This window comes from Symphalangus syndactylus, chromosome 16, assembly GCF_028878055.3.
Source record: "Symphalangus syndactylus isolate Jambi chromosome 16, NHGRI_mSymSyn1-v2.1_pri, whole genome shotgun sequence".
NCBI lineage: Eukaryota > Metazoa > Chordata > Mammalia > Primates > Hylobatidae > Symphalangus > Symphalangus syndactylus.
The window spans coordinates 54,540,777-54,555,535 of record NC_072438.2 but is presented as its reverse complement, the minus strand read 5'-3'; the positions used below and the strand labels follow the sequence as shown (position 1 = coordinate 54,555,535).

Genomic DNA, 14,759 nt, shown 5'->3' with positions numbered 1-14,759 from the left:
GTGCTTTATGTCTGGCATATAGTAAGAACCCAGTAAATTGTCAAGTAAATTATTACATTAAAGAATGGCATCACTAAAAATGTATACTTTCTTTTTCATTTTCAACAATATATTTATTCAACCTGGTACATCCAAAATATTATTCCAACATGTAATCTTTTTTTTTTTTTTTTTTTTTTTTGAGACAGAGTCTCGCTCTGTTGCCAGGCTGGAGTGCAAGTGGCATGACCTCGGCTCACTGCAACCTCCGACTCCCTGGTTCAAGCGATTCTCCTGTCTCAGCCTCCCGAGTAGCTGGGATTACAGGCACACACCACCATGCCCAGCTAATTTTTGTATTGTTAGTAGAGACAGGGTTTCACTATGTTGGCCAGGATGGTCTCAACCTCCTGACCTCGTGATCCACCCGCCTCGGCCTCCCAAAGTTCTGGGATTACAGGCGCGAGCCACCGCGCCCGGCCATAATCAATATTTTAAAAATCAGTAATGAGATATCTTGCATTCTTTTTTTACTCAGACACTTCTAGCACATTTCAATTCACATGTTAAATTTCCAAGTAAATGCTCAATCTATATATTTAGATTTATAAAATTCACAATTGAAATTGAAGGTTCACATAGTCAAGTTGTTCCAAACACCCCTAAAAGTCTCCTAATAACTTTATTATCACTTCAAATAGTTAAAATTAAATAAAGTTTAAAATCCAGTCCTCAGTCTCACTAGCCACATTTCCAGTGCTCAGTAGCTACAAGAGCTGGTGGCCACCACATTGGACAGCATTTTTATTTTTGTTTTTTGAAACAGAATCTTGCTCTGTCACCCAGGCTGGAGTGCACTGCAAACTTCACTCCGCCCCAGGCTCAAGCAATCCTCTCACCTCAGCCTCCTGAATAGCTGAGACCACAGGCATGCACTACCATGCCCGACCAATTTTTGTATTTTTAGTAGAGATGGGGATCTCACTATGTTGCCCAGGCTGGTCTGGAACTCCTGACCTCAAGTGATCTGCCCTCCTTGGCCTCCCAAAGTGATGAGATTACAGGCATGAGCCATGGCACTTGGCCTGGACAGCATATCTAGTGTCTGATCATTGGTTCTCAGCTCTGACTACTCGGCAGAATCCAGAATCCACAGAAGAGGCTTTTAAGAGCACAGTTCCACAGCCCCCAACCCCAACCTTACTCAATGGGAGGCTGGAAGGGACTCTGGTTCCAAGAGGCAGCCTGTGTTTCTTGATGGAAGGATGTGACAGGGCTGTATCTTTAATGTTTCACCTTGAATGCTGAAGACAGCTTCAAAGAGGAGAGAACTCGATGTATCTTAGTCCATTTTCTGTTGCTTATAAGAAATATCTGAAACTGGGCGATTTACAAAGAAAAGGAATTTTTTTTTCCATTCTGAAGTCTGAGAAGTCCAAGGTCAAGGCACTTCTTAATATTTTTGATGCAAATATTTTTGTATTTAAGAATTGAGGTTAAAATTTTCATACTGTGAGTAAAATGCACATATATTAAAGGTACAATTTCATGACTTTTGATCAATATATACACTCATGTAACCACCTTCCCCAATTTTCATTCCAGAAAGTTCGCTTTTGTCCTTTTCAGTAAATTTCACCCCTCTTAGACAACTACTATTTTTACTTCTATCACCAATGTTTTGCCTGTCCTTAAATTGTGTATAAATGTAGTTATGCATCATATACTCTTATATCTGGCTTCTTTCATGTTTTTGAGATTCATCCCTGTTGTTGGAAGTATCAGGAGTTCATTTCTATTTATTGCTGAAACGTATTTCATTGTTTTTTTAAACCAGATTGTTTATCCATTCCTCTATTGATGAAAATATGGGTTGCTTCCTGTTTGGGACTTCTATAAATATAGCTAATGAAAACATTCTTGTACAAGTGTTTTTATGTACATATTATTTCATTTCATATGTGTTTTGATAAGCAAAAGTTTGGAATTCTAATGATATCCAATGCATCAAAAATTTATTTTAGATTTAGTGTCTTTTTTGTGCCCTCTCTAAGAAGTGTTGCCTATCCCAAGGTCATGAGGATATTTTCTTATGTTTTCATCTAGAAACTTTATAATTTTAGCTTCTATGTTTAGGTCAGTGATCCATCTTAAATTGAGTAAATACATATAGTGGAATTAGTGAGAAACAGAGTAGTTGTGTGTTTGTAGGTAACTGCCAAACAGTTTGCCAAAGAGGTTGCACAATCTTTTGTCCCACCAGTGACATGCGTGACATTTGGGGTGTTGGTCTTTTAAGTTTTAGCCATTGTACTAGGTGTGAAAAAGTATCTTGTTGTGGTTTTAATTTGTATTTATTTGTTGACCAGATGAGTTAAGCACATTTTCATGCGCTTATTAGTTATTTTTATATCTTCTTTTAGGAAGGATTTGTTGACGATTTTTGTTTATATTTTTATTGGGTTGTTTTTATTGTTGATTTGCATAAAATTTCATAAATATTATGTATATAAGTCTTGTCAGATAAATGTACTGTGAATATGATTATCTGTGGCTTGCCTTTACATCTTCTTATATGTCTTTTGATAAGCAAAAGTTTATAATTTTTGATGATATCCAATGCATCACGAATTTCTTTTAGAGCCAGATGTGGTGGCTCACAACTGTAATCCCAGCACTTTGGGAGGCCAAGGCGGGCAGGTCGCTTGAAGTCAGGAGTTTGAGAGCAACTTGGCCAACATGGTGAAACCCCGACTCTACTAAAAATACAAAAAAATTAGCCGGGCATGGTGGTGGGTGCCTGTAATTACAGCTACTCATGTGACTGAGGCAAGATAATTGAACTAAGGAAGCGGAGGTTGCAGTTAGCCGAGATGGCGCCACTGCACTCCAGCCTGGGTGACAGAGTGAGACTGTCTAAAAAAATTTTTTTTCTTTTAGATTGAGTGTCTTTTTTGTGCCCTTTCTAAGAAACTTTGCCTACCCCAAAGTTATGAGACTATTTTCCTATGTTTTATTCTAGAAGCTTTATAATTTTAGCTTTTGTGTTCAGGTCTGTGATCCATATTGAATTAATTTTTGTGGTGGTGTGAGGCAGGGGTGGAGTTTTCTTTTTTTCTCCATGTACTTTTAAAATGGTAATTTACTTTATTTGCACACTCAGGCCACAAGGTTTTCAAGTTTCCAAAGTGAACATGGAATTAGTGGGACTAATTAAATCTGATATATTTTTGGTGGTCCAAAGGCTCTTAGATGAGTGTGTACCTTTGGTTGTTGTTATTGATTTCTCATTTCTTTTGAGTTTCCATAATATTCCCTTTGCCTCTGATTAAGCATGATAGTTTTTGTGAGGCTGTTGGGCACCAGCACCCACATTTGCCACCAACTCTCTCCCCAGTGACTTATACCTGTCTTTCTCTATAGTTTCCTGACCTTTCTCAAAATCTCCATGCTTCATGTCTTTGTTGATTGATCACATAAAATCTTCTTCACAAACATTTTCTTCTTTACGTTGTTAATTTCTCTATAAACAATCAAAGTAATTCTGTTATGGCAAGTGATTTTATTTCTGTAATAAAAATAAATTTATTTGTAGCTTTAACTTTATTACTTATGTTTCTGTATTACTTAAATGAAAAATGAAATAATTATAATGAATTATGTTTAAGGTACTCAGTTAAAACTTGGTGCAGAATTCATTCCACTTTAATGCTAAAAAGCTTTAGTAAATGTCAGGTATTTACTGAGCTCCTGCATGAACTTTTCTGAAGAGCTCACAGTCTAGCAGGGGAGGTGGATGTATCAGTACCCATGTAGTAGCCAGTGTGTAGAGAGGTAGACGCACAGAACTGTGGGAACAAAAAGGAGGGTGTGCTGGATTCTGTGCCCAAGTCATCTACGTCTTTTTTTTTTTTTTTCGAGGTAGAGTCTCACTTTGTTGCCCAGGTTGGTGCGCAATGGTGCGATCTCGGCTCACTGTAACCTCCCCCTTCTGGGTTCAGACAATTCTCCTGCCTCAGTCTCCCGAGTAGCTGGGATTACAGGCAACCGCCATCATACCCTGCTAATTTTTGTATTTTTGTAGAGATGGAGTTTCACCATGTTGGCCAGGCTGCTCTTGAACTCGTGACCTCAGGTGATCAGCCTGCCTCGGCCTCCCAAAGTGCTGGGATTACAGGCGTGAGCTACCACGCCTGGCCTCACTGATGTCTTTACACAGGGCATATATGAACTGATTTTTGAAGGCCAAATAGGATTTTTCCTGGGAGAACAAAAAGTGTCAAGAATTCCATGCAAAAGGAACAGCATGAGCAAAGTTATTGTTAAACAGAGGTGTATATAAAAATTATAAACACGGCCAGGCACGGTGGCTCACATCCCAACACTGTGGGAGGCTGAGGTGGGCGGATCACGAGGTCAGGAGATCAAGACCATCCTGGCTAACACGGTGAAATATCGTCTCTACTAAAAATACAAAAAATTAGCTGGGCGTGGTGGCACGTGCCTGTAGTCCCAGCTACTCAGGAGGTTGAGGCAGGAGAATCACTTGAACCTGGGAGGTGGAGGTTGCAGTGAGCTGAGATCCCGCCACTGCACTCCATCCTGGGTGACAGAGCAAGACTCTGTCTCAAAAAAAAAAAAAAATTACTAACACATCTATCTGATACATTATCAAATGCTTAGAACATAGGAGAATGGCCAAAGCTAATCAAGGTTTCTGAATTTTTGAAATCTTAATACTATTTGTATCTGGTCAGTTCAGTTCTGTATCTGGTGGGACATCTTTTAAATAGCATAAAGATGTTTCTTATCATTGCTAAACTCACCTTTCTTCAAATTTCCTTTAGTGCTTGTGGACTTGAGGCATAAATATCAGTGATTTTCTCATTTCCATTTTTAATTTTAATTTTATTTTTAGAGATGAGGTCACTCTCTGTCATCCAGCCTAGAGTGCAGTGGCACAATCACAGCTCACTGCATCCTCGACCTCCAAGGCTCAAGTGATCCACCTGCCTCAGCCTGCCAGGTAGCTGGGACTACAGGTGCACATCACCACTCTGGGCGAATATTTTATTTTTATTTTTATTTTGTAGAGATGGAGATCTTGCTATGTTGCCCAGTCTTGAACTCCTGGCCTTAAGCAATCCTACCACCTTAGCCTCCCAAAGTGCTTGGATTACGGGTGTGAGCCACCATGCTCAGCGTGTGATTTTTGCTCACTTCAATAAAAGATCCATGAATATATTTAAGGAGACAATATTATCATCTTGAAAGGTTAGACTAATGTAAAAATTTGCAGGTTGGTGGCAGTGGCTCACACCTGTAATCTCAGCACTTTGGGAGGCTGAGGTGGCTGGATCACCTGAGGTCAGGAGTTCGAGACCAGCCTGGCCAACATGGTGAAACCCCGACTCTACTAAAAATACAAAAAAATTAGCTAGGCATGGTGGCATGCACCTGTAATCCCAGCTACTTGGGAGACCGAGGCAGGACAATCACTTGAACCCGGGAGGCAGAGGTTGCAGTGAGCCGAGATTGTGCTACTGCACTCCAGCCTGGGTGACAGAGCAAGACTCGGTCTAAAAATAAATAAAAAAATAAAAAAATAAAAATTTGCAGTAAATTCTGGAATTTATTATAATGTAGATATTTAAATGCCAGCAAAAAAGGCAGTTTGACCATTAATGTTTCTCCTAAATTTTCTTCGAACAACAACAATAGCAACAAAAAGTCTGGGAATGTGCTCTGCTTTTCTCCTCTCTATCACCTCTCCCACACTCCCTCCTTCCCTTTTCCTTCCTCTTCTTTCACATTTCCTGTTCTGTCCTTTCCTTCCCCTTCCTCTCCCTCATTTTGGCAACCATTTCCAATGTTCTACAGCACTTCATGTATCGAAAATCAGGAAGAATTTGTTCATTTGCAGAAACTGAATTGTACACTGGCCTTTTTCAAGAGAAAGAGCTTTAATTCTTGGAAATAGATGCTAAGAGTCACTAGAAGGGCTGGGGCTGTGGGCTGAGCCATAGGCATAACCCCAGAACAACATCCCAGATTCGCCAGCAGGGAAGTTTCTTCCTCTATTGTAACCTGAAAGTGGGCAGTGAGGAAGCTCCCACTGGAACTGTTTATTCAAGAATGCCACTTGCACTGCAACCTGGCACAACAGTCACCCCGCTCCTGCTAGATGTATTCCAGCATAAACTGGATGTCCTTCCTTTGGCATCAGGAATGCTAGTAACCAGACTGGGGTAGCCGCCTCAGAATATCCAGCGTGTCCCTGCCCGTTCTTGCTGGCAGCCATAGCAGAAATGGAAGATCCATTGTCTTCACCTCACTTCCACCTTCCAAATCTCATACAAATGCATTTAATTGACTAAACCTAAGTGCTGTAAATGCCATCCAGAATCTGAGCTGCAAAGCAGACTGGGTAATGTAGATTTTTAGCTCTTCCAGTTTTTGCAGATCATGAAAGCACACTAGAAGGAGAGAAGAATGGATGATGTGGGCCAATTCACCATATCTGTTGCCCTAAGAACCATTTCAAAGTCATCGTAAATTTAGTGAGTTTTTATAACTTCTAGTGAAATGCCTCGTGAGTATAGCTTTTTAAAACACAAAACAATATTTCTTCATGCCATAAGCATTTCTTGAGTACCTATTACGTGCAAGCACTCTGCTGTGGTTACAAAAGTCTCCCTTCCAGAGGAGGTTGTAGCCTTATGAAGATGGTGTGTGTAACAATTTAGCAAGTGGAAAATAATTGAAATATGTACAAAATGCAGTGGCAGAGAAGGAAGCAATTACCTAGGTGAAGGGCGAGGAGTCAGAGGCCTGGACTTGAGCAATGGATAACACCTATTTGGACCCAAGAGAAGTGGACTTTTGAAGCCCAAGGAGAGCATATGCAAAGGCACAGAGGTGTGAAACAGCATGGCTCAGGCAGGGAACTGCAGCCGGAACACCACTTTGTACCTTAGTAATAATCTGTTCTCATAACATAGCCCAAGCATTAAAAAAATTGTTATACAGGCCAGGTGGGGATCACGCCTGTAATCCCAGCACTTTGAGAAGCTGAAGGGGGCGGATCACCTGAGGTCAGGAGTTGGAGACCAGCCTGACCAACGTGGCGAAACCGTCTCTAGTAAAAACACAAAAATTAGCCGGGCGTAGTGGTGGGCGCCTGTAATCCCAGCTACTTGGGAGGCTGAGACAGGAGAACAGCTTAAAACCAGGAAGCAGAGGTTGCAGTGAGCTAATATCGCACCACTGCACTCCAGCCTCGGTGATAGAGTGAGACTCTGTCTCAAAAAAAAAAAAAAAAAAAAAGAAAGAAAAAGAAATTTTGTTGGATTCCAAGAATTCATATCCTAATTGAGTCACTGAGGCATATGCACAAAACTGTTAAGTAATAAAATTAGGAAAAAGTGATACTAAAATATTTAACAACTATTACAGTCGTTGAGCACTTAACTATCAGAAAAGGATAGTTGTAAAGGATGGTTATAAACAACTGGTCTAGCTGTATCGGTGGGTACTTTTACATAGCAGCCCTGTTTGAATATAGCCTAAAGGTCCCTGGGCCCATGGAGTCTTTGGATCCAAATAAATTTGCATAGTCATCAAAGGCACAGAATTTCAGCTCCACCTACACCCAGAGGGCCTTCAGTTTTACCCCCACTCAAAGAGGCTCGCGAGGTTTTCCAGGGAATCCCTGAAGGGGTGCCTCACATGTGCTCGTTTTGAACAGAAGTACGTTCTTTAAGTGGCTGGCTCTTTTAAGGGCAGGTATCAAACTCCACGCCTAGTTGATCAAGGCCAGTAGGGAATTAAGGGGAGGAACATTCTCCACTTTGCAGTCAGAACCATTGTGGCACCGAGTATTGGAAGCCATGGAAGATGCAGGCGATGTCATCTTTCATGTGGTTATAAAATGGGAAGGTTTTCTGATTCCCCTTGCAGGACGTGCGGCAAGGGTGTGGCTCACCTGTTTGGTCCCCTCCCCCGCCGCTGCTCAAACCCCTGAGGGAACGGGGAGCACGCAGACGGAAAGGTGCCAGGGCCCAGGTGGGCATGTGTCAGAGTGAGCTCCTTTAGCCTTGCTGTGCGGGGACAGCTGAGTGTTAACCTCCACACCTCCATTCTTTTCCCGAGTCCCGGACAAATCAGGTCATATGAATTGTTTGAAAGGTGATGACTGCGGAGGCTTTGTTGAACAGTGGAGGTGACTTTCGGCGGGACGGGGAGTTGGAGTTCCGGGAAGGTGGAGGGGTGTGGGGATAATCTTCCCCTGGACTTCCGCCGTTCTGGACGCAACTCCTCTTGATGTTCAGACGCCTCTTCCCTCCTTCTCTGCCGTGCCGCCCTGCTGCTCTCCACCACTCTCCGCCGCTCTCTGCCATTCTCTGCCACTCTGTTCCTCTGCCCCTCTCGACATTCAGCCGCTTGTGTGTGTGCCCGCGAAGGTCTCAGGTTTATATGGGCACATGATGCGGGGGGGACGTGGCAGCCAGAGTGGTCTCGGAAAATGCAACATTGGGGCGAAAACAGGAGTGCCTGTTTTCCCTTAGGTCCGAGGGCATAAGGCCTGCGTGTGGAGCCCTCGCCAGGGACCCCACTCTTCTCTACCCAGCACTTCCCTGTCCCCCTTCCCGTTATCAGTTACTGGCATTCTCAAGGTGGGTTCCCTCAAACTGGAGAGAGGATCCTTCCTGAAGACCATAAACAGAAATCATGGACAAACGGAAGCTGAAGCCAGTGAAGAAGGCAGTGTCTCAGACAGCAGCCAAAGGGGCATGGCCTATGCTGGGAGCAGCTGGAAAGTAATTGAGATTCCACCCTGCCTCCTCTACCTGAGCTGAGGAAATAATATGCCCTGACTAAAGTTTAGGCCAGTGTTTTCAAAATATGTTGCTTGGGTATATATGCATCGGAATAATTTAGGGGACTTGCTGAAAATGTGATCCATTTTATCTTTATTTCCTCTCAAGTTTGAATACTACTCAAGACCCTTTTTGTCTAAATGCCTATAGAAATTCACAGCAGATTACCTCCATTACATCTACTGCTTTTTACTGTTATTTAATTGCTTGATGGGTATGCGAGGTCCCTATGGTTTTGTTCTACAGTTACATTGCTTGAGCATTTCAAAACTGGGATAAATCCAAATTTATAAATGTTTTATACATCTGGTACATTCTTAAATTAAAAAATTTTTTACAAAAAACTAGTCAATGGAAATTAGGGGAATAGGCCATGCCTGCATTCTATTAAAGAATAATTCCTATGTAAAACTGCAAACAGATGGTATTATACAGTCTTAGAAAAATGGTAGGGTTGATATGGTTTGGCTGTGTACCCACCACCCAAACTTCATCTTGAACTGCGGCTCCCATAATCCCTGTGTCATGGGAGGAACTCAGTGGGAGGCAGTGGAATCATGGGAGTGAGTTTTTCCCATGCTAGTCTCATGATAGTGAGTAAGTCTCATGAGATCTGATGGTTTTATAAAGGGGAGTTCCCCTGCACAAGCTCTCTTGCCTGCTGCCATGTAAGATGTGCCTTTGCTTCTCCTTTGCTTTCTACCATGATTGTGAGGCCCCCCAAGCCATGTGGAGCTAAGAGTCCATTAAACCTCTTTCCTTTATAAATTACCCAGTCTCAGGTATGTCTTTATTAGCATCATGAGGACAGACTAACATGTAGGGTGAAACTTTTGATTATATATGTAAATATATAAAAATAGCCTTTCCACTAATAAGACTTCTTTCTCCTCAGATATGAAACTATCCATGAAGAAAAATATTATCAATACACAGCAGTCTTTTCTAACCATGCCCAATGTGATTGTACCAGATATTGAAAAGGAAATACGAAGGATGGAAAATGGAGCATGCAGGTAAATCCAAACATTTTCCGATGCATTTTTATTATTAGCTACAGTTCTTTAACTAGATTTAATTTCAATTTAGCTTTATAATTTGTAACCTTGAACTTTGTAATGTATTTAGCAAATTTATTTATACTTTGGAACTGCATAACTTGTCTAACAAATGAACATAGATTTTATTTATTTATTTATTTATTTATTTATTTATTTTGAGATGGAGTCTCACTCTGTTGCCCAGGCTGGAATGCAGTGGCACAATCTCAGCTCACTGCGACCTCTGCCTTCTGGGTTCAAGTGATTCTCCTGCCTCAGCCTCCCAGGTAGCTAGGACTACATGTGTGCACCACCACACCAGGCTAATTTCTTTTTGTATTTTTAGTAGAGACAGGGTTTTGCCATATTGGCCAGGCTGGTCTCGAACTCCTGACCTCAAGTGATCTGCCTGCCTCAGCCTCCCAAAGTGTTGGGATTACAGGCGTGAGCCATCATGCCCAGCCTGAACCAGTCACTTTTTTGGAAGCACCTATTAAGCACCTATGCCAAACATTTCTTTAGTCAATGGCAGGGCTTTTCCTCAAGTGACATTTTGAATCTAAAGAGATGACATTGCCATAGATACATATGAAAAGTACTCAGAGTATGAAATGCTAGCAACGTGATTTAAAAGTATAATTTAAAGTGCTTACCCTATAAATGAATATAACGTATATGAATGTGGTTGAATTTACTTTTAGTGAGAGGAAACATTAGTTAGAAAACTAGTTCACACAAAGGTATAATATGATCTAAGTCCCAGATATCACACTTGCCATTTGATAAATATTAACATCAACCAATGCATCAAACAATAGGAATGTGGAAAACCTAGAAACTAGTTTCTTAGTTAAATGCATTTTACTGAATTATGCATATATTTTATATAATTCTATGTATTCTGTATAGTTCTAACTTCACACTAACTAAAAATTGTTATGTGTGTTAGTTTGAGAGGGAAGGAAAAGAGGTGAGGCAATTGTCCCCCTAGTGAGGAATGTTGCTTCTCTGCAGTGGTTGAAAACACTAACTCATCTCTCTCTGCCTCCTATTGGACTGTAGCTCCTTTTCTGAGGATGATGACAGTGCCTCTATATCTGAAGAATCAGAGAATGAAAACCCTCATCCAAGGGGTTCCTTTAGTTATAAGTCACTCAGAAAGGGAGGACCATCACAGAGGTGAGCAGTATGATCCATCCCTTGGTGCCTGTTTTTAACCATTTATGCCTAAGGTTGCAGTGTTTTGAATTTTTGCAATCAGATCATGGTGATGACCTTAAGCAGTAGGATAGAAATAACTCCCACATGCTTAGCGTTCCAATAATCAAACACTAGGCATAAATGGGTTTGTAAACTGTTGTTTTGGAGCAAGCTTGGCAAATGCCTCTGCTATCTACACATGATGTGGGATCTCAGGAGGAGTTACTTCTGTTCCTTACCCATGCCATCTCTTGGGAAATATTGCCACTGCCCGATGATTATTTATGGCCGTGGCGTTCCAAGTTGTAAACACTCTTGCTTCATTTTCCCTGAGACCCATTGGGGTCTGTCCCTTAAGAAACCCAGTCCTTTCTGATTTCTTGTTTCTCTCTGATCCTTCTTTCAGGGTCCTGACGCAAGTACATGTGAGAGGGTTGGCTGTTATTCTCTAAAATGCTCCATCCCATTTGGTCCTACTTCTAGGAAATAGAGCACTGGAGAGAGGTGCTAGAAGAGAAAAGCAAAAATATCCTTAGTAGGAAATAAAGAAGTTGTGAAAACTTCAGATACCGGACTTGAGATTGCAGAAGGGGTGTGGTGTGGTATTGGTGTTGGAGCTGGGGTTTCCACCTGTTTTACATAATTACTTTTTCTTTGCTTTTTTCCTCCCCCTTTTTTCCTTTTTCCTATTTTTCTTCTCATTGACTACCTCCAGCCTTCCCATTGTTTTTATTTATCTTTTCTCCTCATCTTACTTTCCCTAACAGTCTTAGGTCTCTTGTTGGGAGTTACTGGCATTGAGGTTGGTTCACTTAAGCTAATTCTTGGTATGAACATTGACTGATATGCATTTACTAACCATGTGTATTATAGTCCATTTTCATACTGTTATGAAGAAATACCCGAGACTGGGTAATTTATAAAGAAAAAGAGGCTTAATGGACTCACAGTTCCACATGGCTGGGGAGGCCTCACAATCATGGCAGAAGGCAAAGGAGGAGCAAAGTCGTGTCTTACATGGTGGCAGGCAAGAAAGCATGTGCAGGGGAACTGCCCTTTATAAAACCATCAGATCTTGTGAGACTTATTTACTAGCACGAGAATGGCATGGGCAACACCCACTCCTATGATTCAATTACTTCCCACTGGGTCCCTCCCATGGCATGTGGGGATTATGGGAGCTATAATTCAAGATGAGATTTGGGTGGGGACACAGCCAAACCATATCACCATGTTTGTTCAAGACACTGGCATTTGGCAAGTCATGCTTCATGGAGGCTCAGGATATACTTTTATGCTTTATGCTTCATAATATGTTTTTGAACTATCATCTAGATAGTCTTTAGTATTGAATAGAAATGGAAAAGAATTTGTTTTTTCAGACCATTTGCTTACCATGGACATTATACAGATGGTGACTATTGTGATTTCACTGCATGTTTTTCATTTCCCAGGGAGCAGTACCTGCCTGGTGCCATTGCACTTTTTAATGTGAACAACAGCAGCAATAAGGACCAGTAAGTATATTTACAACAGAAAACCAAAGCTTTGGTTTTAAAGAAAACCAGTGAAAAGGTAGGAATATATCTGAATCTGTTATAGAGGAAATATTTATTAATCAAATGAATATTTATTAATCAAATGATCTAATACAATGGCAATGATAGTCTTATCATTTTGTTGAAAAGTAGTATTTATTCATTCATTTATTTGAATACATGTAGAAAAAATCATGTCTGTAGTGTTCATGCAGTTGACTTTCTTTGTGAATAGAGTGACTGACAAAAATAAGTGAAACATATTACTCCTTTCCAGTTTGAGCCAATGTGTCTTAGGTGAAGTTCCTCAGGAGACAGTTTCTGAGATGGAGGCTTGTATGCAGAGGTTTGTTGGGAATGGTCTTGGGAACAATATCGGGAAGGGAGTTGGGGGTCAGTATTGGGCAGAGGGAGAAGTCGAACTTCAGAGAATAGAGCTGATGTACAATGTGATTCTATGGGGATCCCTGGAGCAGGGATGACCTTTTAGAGTTGTCCCTGTTTAGGTAATAGACTTGGGCCTTTGTGCCCATGCACAGTTATTGGAAAAAGGCCCTAGAAGATGGAGCATAACCATCTGGATGGAGCATGGTGGTTTCCTTCAGCCAAGGCCAGCCACGGGAGAGGAAAAACTGAGCTGACAGCAACCAACACTCTTGGCAAGTGGGGAATGAGTGCCTGAATTTTGTGCACGACCTGCATAGCCACTGTACAGCCCACCCGTGTGCTGCCCAGATCCGTTTTGTTTGTATAGAAAATTCACCCCATGTGGGACTACCTACTCCAGGATCCTGGTTATTTTTTCCTGAGAAAGCTTATAAGAGTAAAGTTAATGGGATTAAACTAAGGTCTCTGGCGGTTGCAGGCGGTTTTGAGGCCTCAAATGAAATTCTTCACCCTCTCCACTTCTACTCATTCTAGGGTCCTCTCACCCTTGGCCAGCACGTCTGCTGGTCTAGATGGCTTAGCTGGTGGAACAATACAGACACTCATCCCTGAAGGACTTGAGCCCTGGGTCACCATGCCCTTCTTGAGTCATGGCTACAGTACTTGCCCATTTACCACCAAAACTGGGCTGGAAAATACAAAAAGACCACCTAGATGCAAATACGTCTTCCCTCCCTGCATTGTATACAGCACTGCCTACTTCTGATGATCACGGTCAATAACTTCTGCCAGTGTGGTGACTCTCTTCCTTGCCTGTTGGGCATGAGGGGCCCAAAGTGGCTGGGAAGTAGCCATAGCTTAATGTTTAATGGAACTCTGGCAATCCCTGGCAGATGCATCACCCCTCTGGAAGCCAGGACCTCTAGATCCATAGATCCTTAAGTTGCAAGAATGGGAAACACACCTTTCCTGCATTTGTCACCCCTACTTAGACCCTGTAGTTCCCAGACCAGTGCATTCTATACAGGCATAGAGAACCATAAAATGATCATTGTTTTTGCATATATACGCTATCCTAGAGGATGGCACCTTTTCTTCCTAGAGTATAAACCCTGTGATAGCACTTCAGCCGTGGTTTCAAAAGGTCACTCCTTAACTGTCATGTCAGTAGCTGACAAAGGTGTGCAGCATATGATAGGACCATTGGATTCCATACTCAGGTTCCAATGCCACATTTTTCTTTGCCTTAAAGTGGGTCCTTGGTCCAAAGTGATGTTAAGCAATATTTCATATTAGTGATCATGCTTCATATGCCCCTAAATAATGGCACTGGTCAAAGCCCTGTGGCAAAAAAGCAAATGAATAGTCATAATATATGTCAGTTCTTATCAATATATTTGATGCCCCTTCCATGGTGTCAGGAGTCCAATTTAGTTAACTTGCCATCAAATGACTGATTACTTTCCTCAGGAGGAAGCACTGTTTTGGAGTCATAGCATTGGTCTCTGTAACAGGCAGATTCACTAAGAGCAAAAGCAAACAAATAAAAACAAAGATTTTCAAACTTTGTGCTCACACTCATAATATGTCTATTTAGTCTGCCTCTTCTGCTGAAATATTTTCCCTGATCTTTCCATCGTTTTCCATCCAGGTCCCTGACCAACCAGTCAAGGCATTTGTGACTGCCCATGAGTCCTTGTACACTTGTATATTCTTAATTTGGGCTATTTCTTTTT

General features: G+C 41.6%; 1 protein-coding gene across 2 annotated transcripts in view; it reads left to right on the top strand.

Moving 5' to 3' along the window:
- The window catches only part of CNGA1 (cyclic nucleotide gated channel subunit alpha 1), an 87,755-nt gene that overhangs the window by 60,963 nt on the left and 12,033 nt on the right, over nt 1-14,759 (top strand). For both annotated transcript variants that reach the window (XM_055246738.2, XM_063619494.1), the window contains exons 2-4: nt 9,754-9,874; nt 10,961-11,077; nt 12,553-12,615. In XM_055246738.2, the coding sequence (XP_055102713.1) occupies nt 9,756-9,874; nt 10,961-11,077; nt 12,553-12,615 (299 nt within the window). In that variant the 5' untranslated portion in view covers nt 9,754-9,755. The remainder of the gene's footprint in view (nt 1-9,753; nt 9,875-10,960; nt 11,078-12,552; nt 12,616-14,759) is intronic.